This window comes from Canis lupus, chromosome 6 (genome assembly GCF_003254725.2).
Source record: "Canis lupus dingo isolate Sandy chromosome 6, ASM325472v2, whole genome shotgun sequence".
Classification (NCBI taxonomy): Eukaryota; Metazoa; Chordata; class Mammalia; order Carnivora; family Canidae; genus Canis; species Canis lupus.
In genome coordinates, this window is record NC_064248.1 from 30,531,339 (window position 1) to 30,552,509 (window position 21,171).

A 21,171-nucleotide genomic window follows, 5' to 3' on the forward strand; every position below is an offset into this window, starting at 1 on the left:
TCAGCCTAATTCCAGCTCTGGTTCTTCACCACTGGCCTGATGGAACTTTATCATGTTGCAAGGTTCTCTACCTAGCAAGTACCTCAAGATCCCAGACATAAAACTGCCTAAGTACACAAATTAATACAACTGTTGCTAGTGATCCAGCAATTAAGTCTTACAATATTAGTTATGCATTTAGCAAGAATACACAATGGGATGTTCCATCTAATTTGTTTTCCAAATTCCTGATCAGCACTGTTTCTCTAATTCATCTGCATAAGCAGTCATCACACTTTGAGGGTCTCCTACACTACAGGTACAAGGACTGTTGAGATTTAAAAGTTTGGACCCCTTCCCAACCAGGCTCAGTCTCCCCCTCACCTTCAGCTGTCTGACCTTCTCTTTTCAGCATCTGGACAGCTCCAACGTATTTCTTCAGTTGGACTTTGAGCACCTCGTTTTCTCTGCAGGTACAAGAACGTTAAAAAAAATACATTTTTAAAAACTGGAGATTTAGATATAAATGGGGGGGGCAATCTGTATAAAAAAATAACATAGGGCTCATGATATAAATATTAATACATTTTCTGTATAAGAGATTGTTGTTGGAGGAGACATTAGCAAGGGCACATTCGCAAAAAGCCTGCAAAAACTGTAAATTAAGTGCTAACTGGTTCCAGTCCCCACAAAGTCAGGATACAGACATAAGTTGTGCTTGGATTATCTGAGTCTGTCAAGCTGTTAGGTGCCTGTTCGGAATCAGGCACTCGGTGATATTCTGTTAACAGTAGCACGTCCTAAATACCATGTATTCGACCTGGGGAAAAATCACTTTTTATTAACTGCTACAATGCACTGAACATGTATTATTTGCCAGGCATCACGTGAAATCTTTGTCATCTCATTAATCTTTCCAATATCTCATCACACCTATTTTACAGGTGAGTAAATGGAGTCATAAAGAGAAGCAGCAGCTTAGTCCACACCCATCTCCATACAAGACTCTATATTATGCAACACAGAACTCAGGCTCCATCGAGACCCTACTCTACCAAATTCATTCCCCAGGTACATGGCTAAGGAAAAGAACATGAGGATCAGAAGGCGAAAACTACCATTTACTGAGTATCACACAGCTCACACTTCACCTACATGACTTCATTCATTCTTCATTCATTAGGAAAATGTTTAAATGCCTATCGTGTATTAGGCACAATGACCCAATAGTATTCTCCTCAATTTACAGAGGAGGAATTGAGGCACAGATAAGGTCTGTGACTAAGGTCACATGGCCAAGGTCAAGGTCATAAGCAAGGCTCACTGCCAAGACATAAACCCAGGTCGCTCTGTCCCAAGGCCCAGAAGAGCTTTTCTCAGTCTCCTTTTGGGATTTGGACTTGGTATCTCATCAGTGCCCCCAGAGAGAGTTGCTTTTTCCACACTTTCTGATTCTACTCCTCCCACCCAAAGGTCTTGAGCCTGAGTGCCTTTAAGCATCAGAGAACATTTCCTCAATATGAAAACAGCTTTAAGACTAGGTTTCTTTTTATAAATATAAAAATGTAAATGCACATCACAAAATACTCAATCAGAGCACATTTCAGCAGGAATGTAAAAGTCAGTTGAAAGCCGAACACCTTGAAATCAACCCAGTGACATTTTTATAGCTATGCTATCATACTTCTCTCTAGGTATGCATGCACGTGCTCATACACGCAGTTAATCTATTTCTCTTGGATGAAACATTTTTCACACTCTTTTCTTTTTTTTTGCTTAAAGTCTTTTTTTCCTTTGTTCACCACTCAAGTCACCCCCCTTCCTCCTGGTATCCAGAACTGAAAATCCAGCATATACATTTCAGGCCTTCCTCAACACTCAACAACACCCATACACTCAACTATGGCTTACTTCGTAAAACCAGGTATTTTAAGTTTTTCTGCAACTAGGTTGTCTCCTTTAACAATTCACCACATAGGCCATTTCTAACTCCATCCATTTATGGATGCAAATGCCATTCCTTGGCATGGGCGTGCGCCACACACTTATTCAGGGTAAAAGCTTCAGACTTCCCATCATCAGTACTATCTTCCAAGTATCTGACTACACCTCAGCCCTGTGTTTGCTATTTTGCTTTTCTGCACTTTTGACAGAAAAAAAAAAAAAACATCACCAACTGCAGATTCTACCATATACTTAGGTGTCACCTGAGAACACTACGTTCATCTCAGAAGCTCTAGAGAGTAAACCACAGAGGAGTCCGTTATATCCCCCTCCCTCCTCCTAGACAGCCTCTAACGGATGTTCATAAAGATGTCTGCAACTTTCTCCATCTGTGATGTGAATAGCAAATGTCTGAGGCTAAGCAACTACAAGTCCTGGAAAGGTTTGGGGGAGGGAAATGTTCCCCGATACACGTGGATTGTCCAGCCTGTTTTCTTGGATTGCCTCGGCAGAGTCTTGTCACTCATTCCAACCTCCTCCTCATCACCACATGTGAATTCAAGTCACGTAGGACCTGAAGACCAGGGAAAGCAATTGATCTGCATTTCTATATGGCATCATTTAACAAGGGTTCGAGGCAGAGCATCTTCCATGTGGCGGAATCTGCAGGCTCATTTAGGCGGACAGACAGGTGAACCGTGTCAACGTCTGCTGCTTGGGCTCTCATTTGCTCACGGCACACAGGCCAATCCTTAGCTTCCCTGTTCCTCTGCTGTGCTGCAGCCAGCACAGAAAGGTTTCAAGTGGCTGCTTCTTTTCTGGGTTGGATCTTTTAATAGTGTCTTACAATCCTATTTAAAAATTAGATGCAACAGATTAAAACTGAAGTTTTTAATATAAACTGATATGCATCAAATTGGTGGGAAACTGCAGAGTACATCAAACCACTGGGTGAGCACCTCTGGGAGCCAGAAATTCATCCCAGACTATTTTGTACCAATGAACTTTTTGCCTTTTGTGGGAAGTTAACACTTTCAGGTCACTGGAACTGTTTATGGAGGAAATTCAAACACCTGTATAAGGCCCTTTTTGTTTTTGTTTTTTTTTTGTTTGTTTTTTCAAGTAATTAGATTCACATGAAGTTGCAAAGATAATATCAAGAGATCCTATGCCCTTGGCCCAGTCTCCCCAATGGTTACAGCCTACCTAACTATGGAACAAGAGCAAAACCAGAGTTTCCTATGGGCATAATGTGTGTGTGCACGTGTACGCATGCATGCATGCAAGCAGTTCCATATAGCCCACTGTTTTCACTGATGCTTCTAAGCATCCTCCCCCACAGTGTGTCTCTTGAGAATGGAATACAAACTTAAATGGCCACTGGAGTCACACAGACTAGGCCAAGGAGCAGAGCAAACCAGGACAAAGAGGGAGTAGGTGGCAGGTGATTATGAAAACCAGAGAGCTCCTGCTCCAGCAAAAAAATTTTCTTAAAACCTAACACATTACTAGAGTGCCTGGCTGGCTCAATCAGAAGAGTATGTGACTCTTGATCTCAGGGTCATGAGTTCAAGCTCCACACTGGGTACAGAGATCACCAACAAAAATAAATTTAAAAAAAAAAAAAAGCGCACATTACCAGGCCAAGAAAATAATTCCCAGGCTCTGAACAACTAATTTGCAACCAGCCAACAGAACTTTAATTTGTAGCTAGAAGAGCCATAGAGAGTCCATCATTCTTATTACACAGGTCTATTATGATTAGCAAATTAAAAATGCCTTTTTGTTTGGCACCTCATGAGACAATAGAATGGATTAGTTAACTAAATGAATACTAACTATGAAAAGGCTCTGAGTGAGTGAAAGACGTGGGGAGGATGGTGTAGGCTCACTCATTCCTCCAAAGGCCTACAAACCACCACAGGTCCCACCACCACAAGCTGGTCAGCCTCAATAGGTAAAGGCCAAGGTGAGCAAGGAAGACCAAAGCCTGAGTGGGGCTCTGGGCACATCAGTTCATAGGCAGGGTGTCTCCTGCCAGGGGGCCTCACCTCTTTGCTACACCCCACCCCACATGTGCATGCACAAGAGGGAGCATGAGTGCCACACAGCCCTGACGGCTAGACATGCAGGCAGCATCCCAACAGACTCCTTTGAGCGATGAGCTCATAGGGCTATTACTTTTAGCCTTTTTCTCTTTTGGTTGCTCAGCTGTATTCCCTAATCTTCTATAGGGAAGTTATGTTTGCAGACAAAAACATTAAAGAAAATCCTCAAGAGGAAAGATGGTAGTACTATGGATCAGGCCACCCCTTCACCTATATGGGGGGAAGCACCTCCACCCTGTCTACACTGACAACACATGCATGGTGAGCCTGTGAGGCAGAGAGCTCAGATCAAGGAGGCATAGGTATTTGTCACCGTGTCCATTAATACCTTAGAGCAACTCCCTCTTCTCCACTTCATAGGATTTTCCCCTTCTTTGGTTCTAGGATGTATACTGCTCAGCTGAAGATTGCCCTACCACATCTAGTTGTTTTTATAACCAACAGAGTTGATTTAATATCAAACCCTGACATGCCATCTAAAAAAACATCTGTTGTTTTTGCTGGGATGTTGTTGTTACTAAGAACCACCTGCGCTCAGACCTTCCAGTGACACGAGACACTAGGAAGTCCTAAGGGTCCAACCACTTCCCTGTCCACCCAAGTGTAGTCACTGCTGCTCCAGGTGCAGCTGAGGGCTTCTCATCCCATTTAGGACCAGTCAGTGATCCACCTGTCAATGCCAGGCCCTCTCCAAGGATCTGGTCTTTCAACTCTAACTCACCCATCTGCCTCAAATGAGGAGGTGTGGTTGGGGGAGGTTGGGGGAAGAGGGGTATCATCAGTCATCACAATGTCCACAATGAGCAAACCACAGAACAAGGAGGAGTAGGGGTAAAGCTTCTGTCAGGCAGACCTAGCCCTGTCATGGCCCAAGCAACTGCAGTGGGAAACCAACCTCACAAAGATAAACTTGCAGAGAAATCCCCCATTCCCTGACTGCCCTCGAGTACTTACCCAGTTCTCTCCACTCCCAATGGCAGTGGGACCTAACTCCCTCACAGTTCCACCAAAGAGGAGAAACAGCATGAACTAAAACAGAATCTTCCAAATGCGGTACATTGCCAAGATCATTTTAGAGGTATACCAATCTTTTATATATATATATATATATATATATATATATATATATATATATATATATATATATAAAACAGAGATATTCCTCTAGTAGATTTTTAAAAAACTGATTTTCCAAATATTGCTCTGATATAAAGAATCCTTTCAAAAGAAGTTCAAAGGTTTTCAAAGGTGGACTGAAAGAACACTAAAGAGAGAATAATGCAGGTAGGACACAGGCGTGGCCCAAACCACAAAGCTGGTGCACCATGACCACAATCTGGGGCAGAGAACCTTTGCCTTAAAATAAAATAAAGGTATACAGAGAAGGTATTTTAAAGTGCTTCCTGAACTGCATTAGAGGGGGTGACAAAAGATCGTGGAAAGAGGAGGAAGGGGATCACAGGTAAGCACAATCAGGGAGAGATGCACTGAACAACTTCATTCTCTCCCCCCACCCCTATTGCCCCAGAGCTTCTCAGAGCCTTCAAAGTGAAGTATTCGTGCACACTGGCTACCCTACAGTTTGCCAAATGCTGTTTTAGATTGGACATAGTCCCCTAAAACTGGGAGACCAATTTTAGTGGCAAAGAACTGAGTTTCTGCTAGAAAAATGTGGCCCACATGGACTGTGGCAGAGGTAGGCACTTGAAAGCTTTAGATTTTCCTTGAAATTCCTCCATGGTAGCTAAGAAGGGAAAAGCAGCTCAAGGCCAAGACATCCTATAGGTAAAAGCTGCATTTCACTCAAAGGATCTGTATAACATCTATGATGAATCACAGTTTGCCCCCGCGTGGGGCACTCTATGTCAGAGACGATGCACACAGGCTCTTGTGTAGTCTGTACCACACCCCTGCAAGAAGGGTTGGGATTATCCCCAAATTTTATTACCTTCACTTTACAGATGAAGAAACAGTCTGCAAGAGGTTAAACAGGCCATAAAATAAAAACAAATTTTAAAAAATCAGAGTTCAATGTGTGGCCACAACTCACATGTCAACATCTCCAACTCCTGGTTCTTTCACTCTGCACCCACATGATCTCATTAGAGCACCAGTACATCAGGAGGTTGGTTTCACTGTGCCTGTTTTGCAGAATGGAAAGCAGTGGCACAGGGAGTCAAACCTGAGATTCAAACCCATGTCCCTTAGGCTCTAAAGTTTTGTGTTGTTCAACATATATTTAGAGAAGTATATGTAAAAAATCAAAAATTCAAAGCCCTAAAAGATTCCACTGAACAAGGAGGGCTGATGATGAGCATGGGTCTGCAGATTCCCTTGGCTGGTTAGGCTCCTGGGCAAATGTGAATACAACTCTCCCGACTGGCTAGCTTTGTTCAGGGGGAAATGACTTTCCAGAAGTTGCACAGTATGAGCCTCTGCCACCCATTATCACCCATCTCATGAGTGGAAGTGGCTGGTCAGAGGTGAGCTTAGCAAACAGGAATCAAGAGCCTCAGTAACAGTACACCCTCTGACCCATCAACTCCACTTCCAGGAAGCCACAGTCCATAAACGAGAAGTCTCAGAACACATACATGAGGGTGTTGTGAATATATCCAAAAGAAACTGGTTACAAACTAAATGTCAGATGACAGGGGAGTGGATAGATTATGGTGTATCTCCCTACAACAAGATACTATGGAGCTGTCACAGTTGTGAGGAATCTATGTTTAACACGAAGGAACATCTGTAACATACCATCACATTAACATAGCAGAGGACAAAAGTAGCAGACCTCCTACAGCCCCTTATGTATGGTTTGCTATGTATTTATGGTAGAAATATATAAACCATGATGCTAACAGCATTCATTTCTACACGATGGAATTAGGAGATATTTGTAAGTTATCCATCAATATACTTCGGTAGTGAACTAGGAAAAAAAAAAACTTTAAAAGTTAGGTTAGATCTAACCTGAGATGGGGGAAAAGGGGTGGGGGAAGAACACCTCCATCTAGCATCACACATAGTAATAAAATGAATGGTTTCTCAGAAGCTGGAGAACTCAAAGAAGTCACTCTCACCACTCCTACTGAGCACAGCACTGGAGGGTCTAACCAGTAAACTAAGGTGAAAAAAGAAGGCATCCAGATTGGAAAGGAGGAACTAAAATGGCCCCTACTGGAGTAGGTGACATGATCCTCTACACGGAAAATCGTGAGTACCTACAAAAATCTCCAAGAATGAGTTTTTCAAGGTCAGATGTAAAAATTGTATCTCTACACATTAGAAATGAATAGTTAGAATGCAAAATTTTAAGAGTCATCATAGCTCCAGAATGTGAAATGCATAGGTGTAAATCCAATAAAAAATGTGCAGGATAGGTATGCTGGAAACTATAAAACCCTGACAAGAGAAATCAAAACATAACTACATAGACAAGAATTATCAGGCTCATGGATTGACAGACTCAAAACACCTAGGGTGTCAATTAAACTGATCCACAGATTTCATACAAGCCCAATCAAAATCCCAGATTTTTTATAGATATGCACTAGCTGACTCTAAAATGTATATGGAAAGCCAAAGAAACTGTAATAATCAAAATCATTAGGAAATAGAAGCACAGTTTTGGAGAACTCATACTACCCAATTTTAAGACTTTTTATAAAGGTACAGCAGTTAAGGAATGGGGCATAGCAAAATGCCACAGAACCAGGAGTCAGAAATAAACTCACAAATCTGGCCAAGTAACTTTTTAAGATTTTTAATAATCTCTACACCCCAACATGGGGCTCAAATTTATAACCCCGAGACCAAGACTCTTATGCTCCATCAACTGAGCCAGCCAGGCACCCCTGGCCAGGTAATTTCTGACTACAGTACAAAGGCAACTCAGGACAAAGTACAGTCTTTTCAATACTTGGTTTTGGAACAGCTGCACACCCATAAGCAGATAAGTCAACTTCAACTAATACCTCACATCTTATACAAATATTAACCAAACTGTACCACAGATAAATCCAGAACATACAACTCTAAAACGTTTGAGAAAATCTGCATGCCTGAGCTGGGTTAGGCACACAGTTCTTAGATTTAACACCAAAAGCATGATTTGTGATAGGAAAAAAAAAAAGTCAAAGCAGATTTACTCTGCATGGAACATTGTTAAGAGCATGAAAAGACAAGCTGAAGATTGGGAGAAAATACTTATAAATCATATAAACAACAGAAGATTCTTATCTAAAATACATAGAGAATATCCAAACTCAAGAAAACACCACCACTTGATAAGAGGGGAGAGGGAAAGCTGGCTGAACAGACATTTCACCAAAGATGATATATAGACAGTAAACAAGCACAAGGAAAATGCTAAACATCATTCATCATTAAGGAAATACAAATCAAACCCACTGAGATAGCACTAGAGACTTCTTAAAATGATGATATTAAGTGCTGGGGATAATGTGGAGCAACTGAATCTCTCTGGTATTGCTGGTGGGATGCAGAAACACTCAGGGACTCTGGGGAATAGCACAGCAACCTTTCATCAGGTTTAACATATTTGTCAAATGACCCAGCAACTTATTTTCATTTTCCTATAAAAATGAAAATGTATTGTTCATACAAAATGTCTACATGAATATTTATCAGTACTATTCATGATCCTCCAAAACTGAGAACAAGTGTCCTTCAGTGGGTAAAGGGTTGAACACATCCAGACGAAGGAATGCTATTTACCAATACAAAGGTGATGCCCTATGGATATGTAACAAGTTGGATGAAGCTCAGAAACACTTGCTAAATGGAAGAAACCATCTTCAAAAAGCTACATACCCCAGGATTATCATGTATATGACATCCTAGGAAAGTCCCAACTATGATGAATAGATTATCAGTAGGGAAACATTAGATGTTGGGGGAAAGTCTGACTGCAAAGGGGAAGCAGGTGACCATTTCCAGAGATGATGAAACTATTTTACATCCTAACTGTAGGGTTACATTCGTGTATGCAGGTCTTAAAACTCGTAAGTATACGTCCTTAAAAAAGTGAGTTTTACTGTATGTACACCAAAACCAAAAGACAATTTAAAAAGTATAAGTTAAAGAGGAGAAGAAGATAAGGCCACATTTCCCACTGCACCCACCTAGAAGGCATCTCCCACTAACGGGAGTCCACAATATGGGCACCTAAGAAAGATACCATAAAACCAAAGACTGCCAACTGCAGGCAGGAGGCCGGAAAAAAACCCTCAGAGTAACAAAGTCACCTCTTGCCACTGCATCTCTGTACTTTTCTTCATCTTTTTCTCAATTTTTTAAATAAAATACATGTGAGATTTACTGCCTTCATCATTTCTAAGTATACAGGTCAGCAGCATTAAGTACATTTACATTGTCGGGATGCCTGGGTGGCTCAGTGGTTGACTGTCTGCCTTTGGCTCAGCGCATGATCCCAGGCTCCCCTGCAGGGAGCCTGCCTCTCCCTCTACCTAGATCTCTGCCTCTGTGTGTCTCTCATGAATAAATTTTTTTTTAAAGTACATTTACATTGTTGTGTAGCCATTTCCAGAACTTTCTTCATCTTGAATGGTGGAAACTGTACCTATTAAACAACTCCCCTTTCCCACCCCTACTGCACACCCTGTCAGCCCCTGGCAACTACATTCCACTTTGTCTCTGTGATTAATACCCTCTTAACTTTTAAGAAAAAGGATGAGGCAAATGTATCAAGAGTGGTACATCATTGAACAGATCTTTGGGGAATAAAGTGGCCTGTTGCCAATTCAAAACTTGGGTTTGTAATGTGGCTCCAAAGACTCAGTGACCCATGAACAAGAGTCATTTAGGACCTCTCAGTAAGAGAAGCCCAGCCGAGACTGGCTTGCTCAGGCTTCCATCACACCGAGGTCCACATTCTCACCCAAGTGCAGTACCATCAGAATTGCTGGGTGGGGTAGAAAGCTAGGTCTCCTTCTGAGATCCTGACTTTAGAATCCAAGAAAAAGTTCAATTCTAGATTCAACTATTTTATTGTCACCTTTCAGTTCTTTGAAAATTGCTCACATTCAGAGCACCATATGCCTTAAATTCCATACAGCACAAAGCAGGGCATGAATATAACAAGACAATTGGATTTAACCTCTACTGAACACTGCACTGGGTTAACCACAACACTGGCCAATCCCTTCCTCCTTTCAGGTGGGGGCTAGAGTGTTTGCCACAAAAAGCTGTCATTTTGTTCTCATTCATTCATCAGGAATTCACGGACTGCCAGGTATGAGGTAAGGGAAGGGAATCCATCAGAAAAAAAAAAAAAAAAAGACTATTCTCTTGACCTCTTGGAGCTTCCTTCATTTCTCAACTTTATTTTTCCATTTGATTAGGTAAAGGGTGCAACACTGGTTCTATTAACAAGGTTATCATAAAGCATCTATTCACCAAGGGCTGGGTGCAGAAGGCAGGAGGTTGCACAAAATAGACAAGGACTCTATACCCTCCTAGAGTCCACATTCCAGTGAGACAAAGAAGATTAGCCTCAGCAACCATGCTGCAAAGCAGAAAAGTCAGTAGGCAGTATAGGAAACTGGAAATATCTAGATTCAGACCAACTCTCAGCTCCAGTTCTTACCAGCTCTTTGACAACACCTGAAGAGGGATGGGGGTAGCAGTGGTAGGTGACAGTGGCGGCAGCAGTTAGTGGTGGTAGCAACAGTGGTGGTAGTAATAGTAGTAGGTGGTAGTGGCAGGGGTGGTAGCAAGCATCACCACCTAAACTCCTATAGTGCTCACTGGGTATCAAGTTATTTCTGACAACTCCTGGGATAGGCAATCTCTATAACGGCAGTGTGGAGAGGCCCACCTGGTGAGGGATGAGGTCTGCCAGCAACCAAGTGAGAGAGCTTGGAAGGCCATCCGAGCCTTGAAATGACAGCAGCACCACCCAACACGTGACCACAACCTCCTGACAGCCTGAGCCAGAGGCACCCAGCTAAGTCGTGTCCAGACTCCTGACCCATAGAAACTATGAGACAAGAATGTGTTGTTTTCATCTACTATATTTTGGGATCATTTATTAACAATTGAGAACTAACGCAGCTTTACATACATTAATTCATTTAATCCTAATAATTCTATGAGATACTTTTATCCTCAATTTCAGGTCTAGAAACAGACTTAAGAATAACAGAGAGGGCAAATAACATGTCCAAAGTGACAAATTCCTCTGACCCATCACTCATCTGTAAAGGGAGAGTCTCACAGTAATTTCTAACCAAATGTGTGCAGCGTGAACATCCCTGTCTGCACTTCACTCACCTCAATAATGGAAGAATCCCGAGGACTTAACCAGAACATTGTAGAAAGTACATCATTTACTCAACACGTTCCCACAGACCTGCTTGTGTACTGAGTATCATTTTGGCAACAGAAATGGAGTAGTAACAGGACTAGGTCTCTCCCCTCTTGAAAGCAACTTTCAAGGTGCACAAACCAGTCACCAAACAGACTTCAGATACAATGAGACCTATAAAAGCTCAAGCAAGCCACACCCGTTGGAATGGCAGAAATCCAGAACCCTGACAACACCAAATGCTTGCGAGGACACAGAGCAACAGGAATGCTCATGCGTTGCTGATGGGAACACAAAATGGGACAGCCACTCCCGAACAGTCTGGCAGTTTCTCACAACACTAAACGTACTCCTACCATATGATCCTGCCATCACACGCCTTGGTATTTACACAAAGGAGTTGAAACTTATGTCTACACAAAACCTTGCATATAATATTTATAGCAGTTTTGTTCCTTACTGTCACAACATGGAAGGAATCAAGACAACTTTCCATAAATGAATGAATCAACAAACCGGTAAATCCAGACAAGGAGTATTATTCAGTGATGAAAAGAAATGAGCTACAAAAGCCATGTAAAGATAGAGGCAACTGAAATGCATATTGCTAAGTGAAGGAAGTCAATCTGAAAAGGCTACAGACTATGATTCCAATGGTAAGATAATTAGGAAAAGTCACAATGATGAAGACAAAGCAATCTGAGGCTAGGAGGAAGGAGGTCAACAGGCAGAGCACAGGGGTTTTTTAGGGCAGTGAGATCACTCTGTAGGATGCTACAGTGGTGGACATATGTCCCTCTACCTTTGTCCAAACCCATAGAATGTACATAATGTACATTACATACTAATGTAAACTATGTACCTGATTTAATAACATATCAACATTGGTTCATCAACTATAACCAATGTCACAGGAACGCCAGATGTTAACCGGGGAAGTTGGGGAGGAAGGCTGTGAAGGGATATGTGGAAACTCAGTATTTCTGATCACAGTTCTATAAATCTGAAACTGTTCCCAAAGGTCTATCGATTAATAAAGCAAGGAAGGAAGGGAAAAGGATACAGGATAAGTAAGTGGGTATTTCACATGGGGTAGTCTAAGAAAGCCTTTCTGAAAGGTGACAAAGAGGCAACACCAATAGGAAGCAAGGAAGGGCATGGTATGAACATGCAGGACAGGTCAAGTAGAGGTCTTGGTAACATGCAGGTTCTGATTCAGTGTCTCGATGGAACCTGAGATTCGGCCTATCTATCAAGCCCCCAGGGGATGCCCACATTGCCAGACTTTGGAGCACACTCATAGGAGGTTCCAGGCAGAGGAACCAGCCAGGGGAGGCAGGGAGCCCCCAGGCCAGACTTGGGGCAGACAAGGAGGCTAGAGCAGCTAAGGAATCATAAGGGACCCCAAATTATGGACTTCATTCAGCCAATCCAACGTGTTACACAGGGGAGTGACAAGCTATGTGGAAAAAAAAAAAAAAACAAGGGACAAAAACAAATACACAGAACAGAAGGAAGTTAGGCTGACAACTCACCCAGGTGAGAAAGGATAATGGCTGGGACAAGGAAGACTGGGTGGTGACAGAGGAGACCGACGTAATCAGGTATTCTTCAAGAGTCCAAAAAGCCTTGCCAACTCCCGCCCCAGCCACAATTACTCCCGCCCCAGCCCCAATTACACCAGGCCACCCTGTCATCTTTAAAAACATCAGTAAAGGAAGCCAATGGTGGAGGAGGTGGTAAGTACCTCTCAAACAGCTTCCAATGACTGCGATAATTAATGTTTGTAAGTGAAAGCAATTATGCCCGCCCCAATGTCAGAATCAATAACCAGCAACCCCAGACAGCACTACTCAAAGGATAATTACTCACAACAAAACCAATGAACTTGGTAAGTGCATTTGGTAATTCACAGGCATCAAAACATCACTGTACAACACACCTACAGGAACTGCGCTTTCCCCAGCCCGAGGCTGGAGCAAGGCCACCTCAGAGTGATGGTCTAGTGGGTGTCAAGTAGGCACTAACCACAGCCACACCTCAATACCAGAAAAACGTAGCTCAGTGATCAGGCTATCCAAAATGGTGATCACAGTCCCAAGCAGCCACCAACAAAAGGCAGGAAGGGAAGCATCAATTGCTGGACTCTGTAGTGTTCATAGTCAGTTCTAGCATTCAAGGTCAAGTTCACTGAAAAAACAAAGTGGAAAAAATCACTTTTCCTCAACTGTGTGTGCTCCCCCGTAAGTCTCCTCTGCAACTCCAGCCGCATCACCTTACGGGGGTATTATAATCTCTCAGGCCTGTTGCTAGTGAAGGGGTAAGGAAAATTTCTGCTCCCCACCTCCCCCACCCCACCACACACACACACACACAATGTACCACTTTCACATGTAGACTGTCTTGAGTTGAAGGTAATCGAGACCTTGTAACAGCAAGAGATGTGTTCACACCTCCCTTCACTACCTGGAAGGGTCTAAATTGGAGGGTCTTTGCAGAGTAAGGGGTTACTGGCCCTTTTATCTCATGACCCACATCTGTATGGCAGGGCAAACATCTAATTACCAATCATCCACTCTTCTCATCACCCTGTGAATTACATTCCTTTCCTCTTAAGCCCTAGATCCCTACACCCCCGTTCTCCTTAGTTCAGCATGATATATATACCTGACTTTGCCATCTTTGACCTTTCCAGTCTGTGTGGACACCTTGTATGTGCACTATTAAATTTGATTTTCTCCTGTTAATCTGTCTCATGCCAATTTAATTAGTCTTTAATTAAATTATCCCTTAATTCTGGGAAGGAATTCTTGCTCCCCGGCACTAGGATAAGCACATGTATTTCTGTACTGTTTTCACAGACACCCTCTTCAATCTTCACCATGACTTTGACATCAGAAGCTAATACTTGTCCAGCACTGACTAGGGCAGCAGACAAGGGGGATTTCAGATCTACAGGGAGACTCAGTAATTCTACTTGTAGGTAACAAGCTGGCAAGCAGCAGAACCAGGACCCAGAACTGGGCAGTGTGGCTCCATGCTACCTTTCTAAGGCCTCTATGCTCCTCTATGCTACCTTTCTAAGGCCATCAACAAGCCAAAGAGGTCCATGGGATTAGACCCAGCCAGCCAGCATCTCAGCAATGAGGGGGTTAGAGAGGAAAGGAGGTCTTTCAGAGAATTCTTCCTTGAGGCCACCATGGGGGGCCTACTCTAGGATTCCATGCGGGCTTTTGACCCCCTGCAACACATAGTGCTCTTCAGGACGGATCTGTCCCCCTCCTCTCTTCTTGCAGCTGCCCAGGGCTCCCTGAGTAGCTCAGATGAGCAGCCACACAGAACTCACTCCGACTCTGGGATTTGGCAATCCGCTCATCACTGTCACTCCCACCTGCCAGGCTCCTCCTAACACCTGTGCCTTCCCAAGGCTGGTCTCACTCTGTCTACAACTCTCCCAACTGTCCCAGTTCCCTGGTGAACACTCCAGGTTTTCTAAGAGTCTCTTCCGAGGCATGCTCTTTCTGAAGCCACTCCTCCACCACCAGGACTTTGTGACCAACCACCTCTTCTGTCCCTACCATACCCAAGAAGCTTCCCTCTCAACAAGTAAAACATGTTAATGTGGCCTGTGCTCATCACCACCATTTCACCTGTAAGACCCTAAGGAAAGTGGTCAGATCCGATTTCTCTTATTTTAGTCCTTGTAAAACATTGAGTATTACTACCGTCCAAACTTGACCAAATGCGTTAAAGGGAAGCTCAGCAGGTTGGAGACTAGCCAAGATCACCCATGAATGTAGAGGATTGATATCTAGTCAACTCCAAAGTCCACACCCTGCAACAGGCCAGGTTCTTCCAAGGTGGTCAGAGGATGGAGGATCCCCTCTAAGAGATTCAGCTGGAGGAGCTTAGTCAGAAAGTAGATATCTCCTAGCCCTTCTCTTCCTGAGCCAATCCCGCCAAAGCCACTGGGAACCAGTTACATTCAGGGGAAATGATATAGTAACCAAAAATAGCCTGATATCCTAAGATGGTAGAGTAGGAGGACCCTGAGCTCACCCCGTCCCACGTTTTCAACTAGGTATCCTCCACATCCAAGTCAATAAGCTGGAGAATGATCAGGAGACTGGCAGGATGAACTCCATAAGTCAATATAGACAACAAGCTGCATCTGAAAAGTCAGAACATGGAGGGAGGGTGCCTGCAGGAAGGAGGGAGCTGCATGTGCAGAGTGAGCAGAGAAATGGGCCCCCACAGGGGGAAGACTAATCCCCTGCAACGTTTGGCTTTAAAAACCAGAGAGGCTGAATTCCTTGAGTTTATAAAACCAGTGGGGCTTGGAACCTGGAGCTTTGGAGGTCAGCTGATTCAGCACTGGGTGAGCCTGGAGGGGAGGGATAGCCAGGACACTGCCCTTAAAGAGACAGAAGCTTGGGCAGAGAAGCAACAGAAAAACAGCAGTTTATCCAACACCAGGGCAAAGAGGAGACATTAGTTCATACTGATTTCTGAACCTGTCGGGGGACTACTCTGAAAATGAGGGAGCTAGCAGGTGCCATTTTCTCCCCTTACCTGCCAACAAAGGCACAGAGACACCTGCAGGAGATGGGGCTGCACATATACCTGCTGTCTAACCCCTAGCCATGCACCACACCCACAGGTTCTCCAAAGACTCATCCACCTCAAGCCTGTTGGACTTACCCGGGCTCAGGGAAAGTTTTGTTAAAACCACCCAGGTGTTCCACCAAGCCAGCCAGGTGCACAGCTGCCACCATGCACACCTGCTGCATTACACCCAGTTGTGTGCCTCTAGCCACACACCCCAGGCAGAGGAACAAATTAATAACCTAGAAGACCAAGTCATGGAAAGTAATCAAGTCGAACAAAAGAGAAAAAAAAGAATTATGCAAAACAAGAATAGACTTAGAGAACTCAGTGATTCCATCAAATGTAATAACATTTGTATTAGCAGAGCCCCGAGAAGAAAAGAGTGAAAGGGGGGACAGAAGATTTATTTGAAGAAACAATAGCTGAAAACTTCTCTCGTCTGGGGAAGGAAATGGATATGCAGATTGGGGTGGCACAGATAATGCCCAACAGAGGTGACCAAAACCACAACAAGCCTATTATAAGCCTACTGAATAAGCCTATTGAATTATATTTCAAAATAGTGATAAAAAAATCTTAAAACCAGTAAGACAAGTTACTAACAAGGGGAAAACCCATAAAGCTGGCAGGAGATCCCTCAACAGAAACTTGGCAGGTCAGAAGACAGCAGCATGTTATATGCAAGGTGCTGAATGGGAAAAATCTGCAGCCAAGAATACTCTGTCTAGCAAGGCTATCATTTAGAATAGGAGGAGAGATGAAGAGCTTCCCAGATGAAAACTAAAGGAGTTCATGACCACTAAACCAGCCCTGCAAGAAGTTTTATAAGGGACCCTTTGGAAAGAAGAGACGAAAAGTGACAGTAGAGGTAGGAAACACAAAAGCAGTAAAAATGAATATTTCACTCAAAAAAAAAAAACCACAATTAGTCAAGGAACTCAAAGATAGAAAATAAAACATACCTAAAATGTGGGGAAGAGAGGAGAAAAGAATGGATTCAAATACAAACAACCATCAACTTAATACAGACTGCTTAAAGCAGAACACTATATACAAACCTAATGGTAACCACACATCAAAAACCACTAATAAATATGCAAAGAATGAAGAGAAAGAAATCCAAATATATCACTAAAGAAAATCAGCAAACCATGAAAGAGAGACAAGAAAGGATCAAAGAAAATCTTCAGGAACAAACACAAAACAAGTAATAAAATAGCAATATATACCTAGCTATCAATACTACCTTTGAATGTAAATGGACTAAATGCTCCAATCAAAAGAAGGAGAGGGACAGAATGTGCCACCTAAAAGAGACCCATTTTAGACTTTAACACGCCTGCAGGTTGAAAGGGAGAGGACAGAAAAATATCTATCATGCAAATGAATGTCAAAAGAAAGCCAGAGTATCAATGCTCCTATCAGAGGAAATAGACTTTAAAACAAAGAATGAGACAAAGAAGGACACTGTATAAAAGGGACAATCCAACAAGAAGATAACAGCTATAAATATTTATGCACCCAACACAGGAGCTCCTAAATACTTAAAATAGTTAAACATAATGGAATTGATAATAACACAATAATAGTAGGGGACTTTAACACCGTACTCCGTAATGGACAGATCCTATAACCAGAACATCAACAAGGAAACAGTGGCTTTGAATGATATGCTGGAACAGATGGATATAGCAGACATCTTCTAAACATTCCATCCTAAAATAGCAAAATACACATTTTTTCCAAGTATACATGGAATATTCTCCAGAAGAGATCACATATTAGCCCACAAAATAAACCTCAACAAATTCAAGAAGGCTGTAATCACTATGCCTATTTCCTGACCACAATGCTATGAAACTAGAAGACAACCACAAGAAAAAAATAAGATCAGAAATACATGGAGTTTAAAAAAACATGCTAATTAAACAATGAATGGATCAACCAGGAAATTAGAAAATAAAAAACAGATAAACACGTGAAAATTAAAATAAAAATCCAAAATCTATGGGATGCAGCAAAAGTGATTATGAGAAATATAGAGCAATACAAGCCTACCTCAGGGACGCCTGGGTGGCTCAGCAGTTGAGCGTCTGCCCTCGCTCGGCCCAAGGCATCGTGATCCCAGAGTTTCAGGATCGAGTCCCACATTGGGTTCCCTGCGAGGAGCCTACTTCTCCCTCTGCCTGTGTCTCTGCCTTCTCTCTGTGTCTCTCATGAATAAATAAATGAAATCTTTAAAAAATCTTAAAAAAAAAAAAGCCTACCTCAAGCAAGAAAAATCTAACAACTTAACCTTATACCTTAGAGGAACTTGAAAAGAACAAAACATAAAACCAGCAGAAGGAAGGAGTAATAATAAAGACTAGAGCAGAAATAAACAATTAAAAAAAAAAAAAAAAAAACCACCAATAGAACAGATCAATGAAACCAAGAGCTGGCTCATGCGGGGGGTGGGGGGGACAGAATTGATAAACATTTAGCCAGACTACTCAAGAGGAAAACAAGACTCAAAATCACCAGAGAGAAGAAACAACCCCACAGGAATACAATCATAAGAGAATATTATAAATAACCATACGCCAACAAATCGAATAAGCTGGAAGAAATGGATAAATTCCTAGAAACAAACTATCCAAACTGAAACTGGAAGAAATAGAAATTTTGAACAGGCCAATAACCAGCAAAGTAACGAGTCAGTAATATAAACTCACAAAAAAACAAAAGTTCAGGACCAGGTGGCTTCACAGGTGAATTCTACCAATCTTTTAAAGAATACCTATTCTTTTTATATTATTCCAAAATATAAAAAAGGTAAACTTCCAAATTCATTCTATGAATAGAACCAGATAAAGACACCACTAAAACAACACCACAGACCAATATCCCTGGTGAACATAGATGCAAAAGTTCAATAAAATACCAGCAAACCAAAGTCAACAATACATTAAAAAAATCATTCACCACCATCAAGTGGGATCTATGCAAAGGTGGTTCAATATTTGCAAATCAACGGGATACATGCCATCAATAGGAAAAAGGCTAAGAACCATAGGATCTTTTCAATAGATGCAAAAAAAAAAAAAAAAAAGCATTTGACAAAATATAATACCCATTCATGTTAAAAATCCTCAATAAAGGGCCGCCTGGGTGACTCAGTGGTTGAGCATCTGCCTTTGGCTCAGGTCAGGATCCCAGAGTTCCACATTAGGCTCCCCACAGGGAGCCTGCTTCTTCCTCTGCCTAGGTCTCTGCCTCTCTCTGTGTGTCTCTCATGAATAAATTAAAAAAAAAAAAAAAACCCTCAATAAAATAGGTTTAGAGGGAACATACCTCAACATAATAACCATCTGTTAAAAAAAAAAAAACTGAAGCTAACATCATCCTTAATAGGGAAAAACAGAGCTTTTCCTCTAAGGTGAGGAATAAGAAAGGAATATCTGCTGTTAGCACTTTTATTCAACATGGTACTATAAGTCCTAGCCACAGCAATCAGACAACAAAAAGAAATGAAAGGAATCCAAATCAGTAAGAAAGAAGTAAAACTTTCACTACTTGCAGATGACATGATATTAAATACAGAAAATGCTGAAGACTCCACTAAAAACTGCTAGAACCAATAAACAAATTCGGTAAAGTCACAAGATACAGAATCAATCGACAGAAATCTATTATATGTTTTATATACCAATAATGAAGCAGCAGAAAGAGAAATTAAGAAAATAATCCCATTTACAACTACATCCAAAATTAATTATCTAGCAATAACCTGACCAAAGAGGTCAAAGATCTTACTCTGAAAAACTGTAAAACATTGATGAAAGAAACTGAAGAAACGGGAAGACATTCCATTTCATGGATTACAGGAATATTATTAAATTGTCCATGCTACCCAAATCAATCTACACATTTAATGGAATTCCTATAGAAATACCAACAGTATTTTTCACAGAACTTGAACAAATAATCCTAAATTCATATGAACCACACAAGACCCCAAATAGCCAAAGCAACCTTGAAAAAGAAAAGCAATAGCTGGAGGCATCACAATTCTGGACTTCATCTTACAAAGCTGTAATCATCAAGACAGTATAGTACTGGCACAAAAATAGATACACATCAATGGAACAGAAGCGAGAACCTAGAAGTCCACAATTGTATGATCAATTAATCTTCAACAAAGCAGGAAAGAATACCCAATGGGAAAAAGCCTCTGCAACAAATAGTGCTGGGAACACTGGACAGCAACATGCAGAAGAGTAACCACTTTCTTCCACCACACACAAAAACGAACTGAAAATGGATGAAACACCTCAATGTGAGACCTGAAACAATAAAAATCCTAGAAGGGAACACAGGCAGTAACTTCTTTGACATTGGCCTTAGGAACTTCTTACTAGATAGGTCTCTGAAGAGAAACCAAGGCAAAACTACACTACTGGGACTACGTCAAAATAAAAGCTTCTATGCAGCAAAGGAAATAATCAACAAAACTAAAAGGCAACCTATGAAATGGGAAATCCCTGTAAATGACTTATGTGATAAAGGGTTAGTACCCAAAAAACAGAAAGAACTTATTCAACACCCAAAAACATAATCCAATTTAAAAATGAGCAGCTCCCAAAGAAGTACCCAGATGACCAACAGACACATGAAAAGATAATCATCATCACTTATCAAGGAAATGCAAATCAAAACCACAATGGGAAAGCCCCTCACACCTGCTGAATGGCTAAATCAATGACACAAGAAACAAGGGGTGTTAGCAAGGATACAGAGAAAAAGGAATCCTCATGCACTGTTGGTGGGAATGCAAACTGGTGCAGCCACTGTGGAAAACACTATGGAGGTTTCTCAAAAAGTTAAAAATAGAACAATCTTAAGATCCATCAATCACCCTATGAGATATTTACCCCAAGAATATAAAAGCACTAATTCAAAGGGATACGTCCACCCCTATAGCAGCATTATTTACAATAGCCAAGATATGGAAGCAGCCCAAGTGTCCAACAATTGATGGATAATGATGATGTGGTATAGAATATTATTCAACCATAATAAAGAATGAAATCTTGCCATTTGCAATGAAGGCAATGGAGCCAGAGAGTATAATACTAAGCAAAAGAAGTCAGAGAAAGACAAATACCATATTATTTCACTCATATGTGGAATTTAAGAAAC

The 21,171-nt window shown here is 41.7% G+C and overlaps 1 protein-coding gene across 7 annotated transcripts in view; it reads right to left on the minus strand.

Moving 5' to 3' along the window:
* Positions 1 to 21,171, minus strand: part of SNX29 (sorting nexin 29) — a 528,389-nt gene that overhangs the window by 324,713 nt on the left and 182,505 nt on the right. For 6 of the 7 annotated variants that reach the window (XR_007411267.1, XM_025416475.3, XM_035718267.2 and 3 more), the window contains one exon: positions 364 to 446. Coding sequence is in view for 5 of the 7 variants with exons in the window: in XM_025416475.3 (XP_025272260.1) it covers positions 364 to 446 (83 nt within the window). In the remaining 2 variants the exon portion in view is untranslated. Of the gene's footprint in view, positions 1 to 363; positions 447 to 21,171 lie in introns of those variants that run through there. The other variant, XM_049111381.1, reaches the window with a different exon arrangement.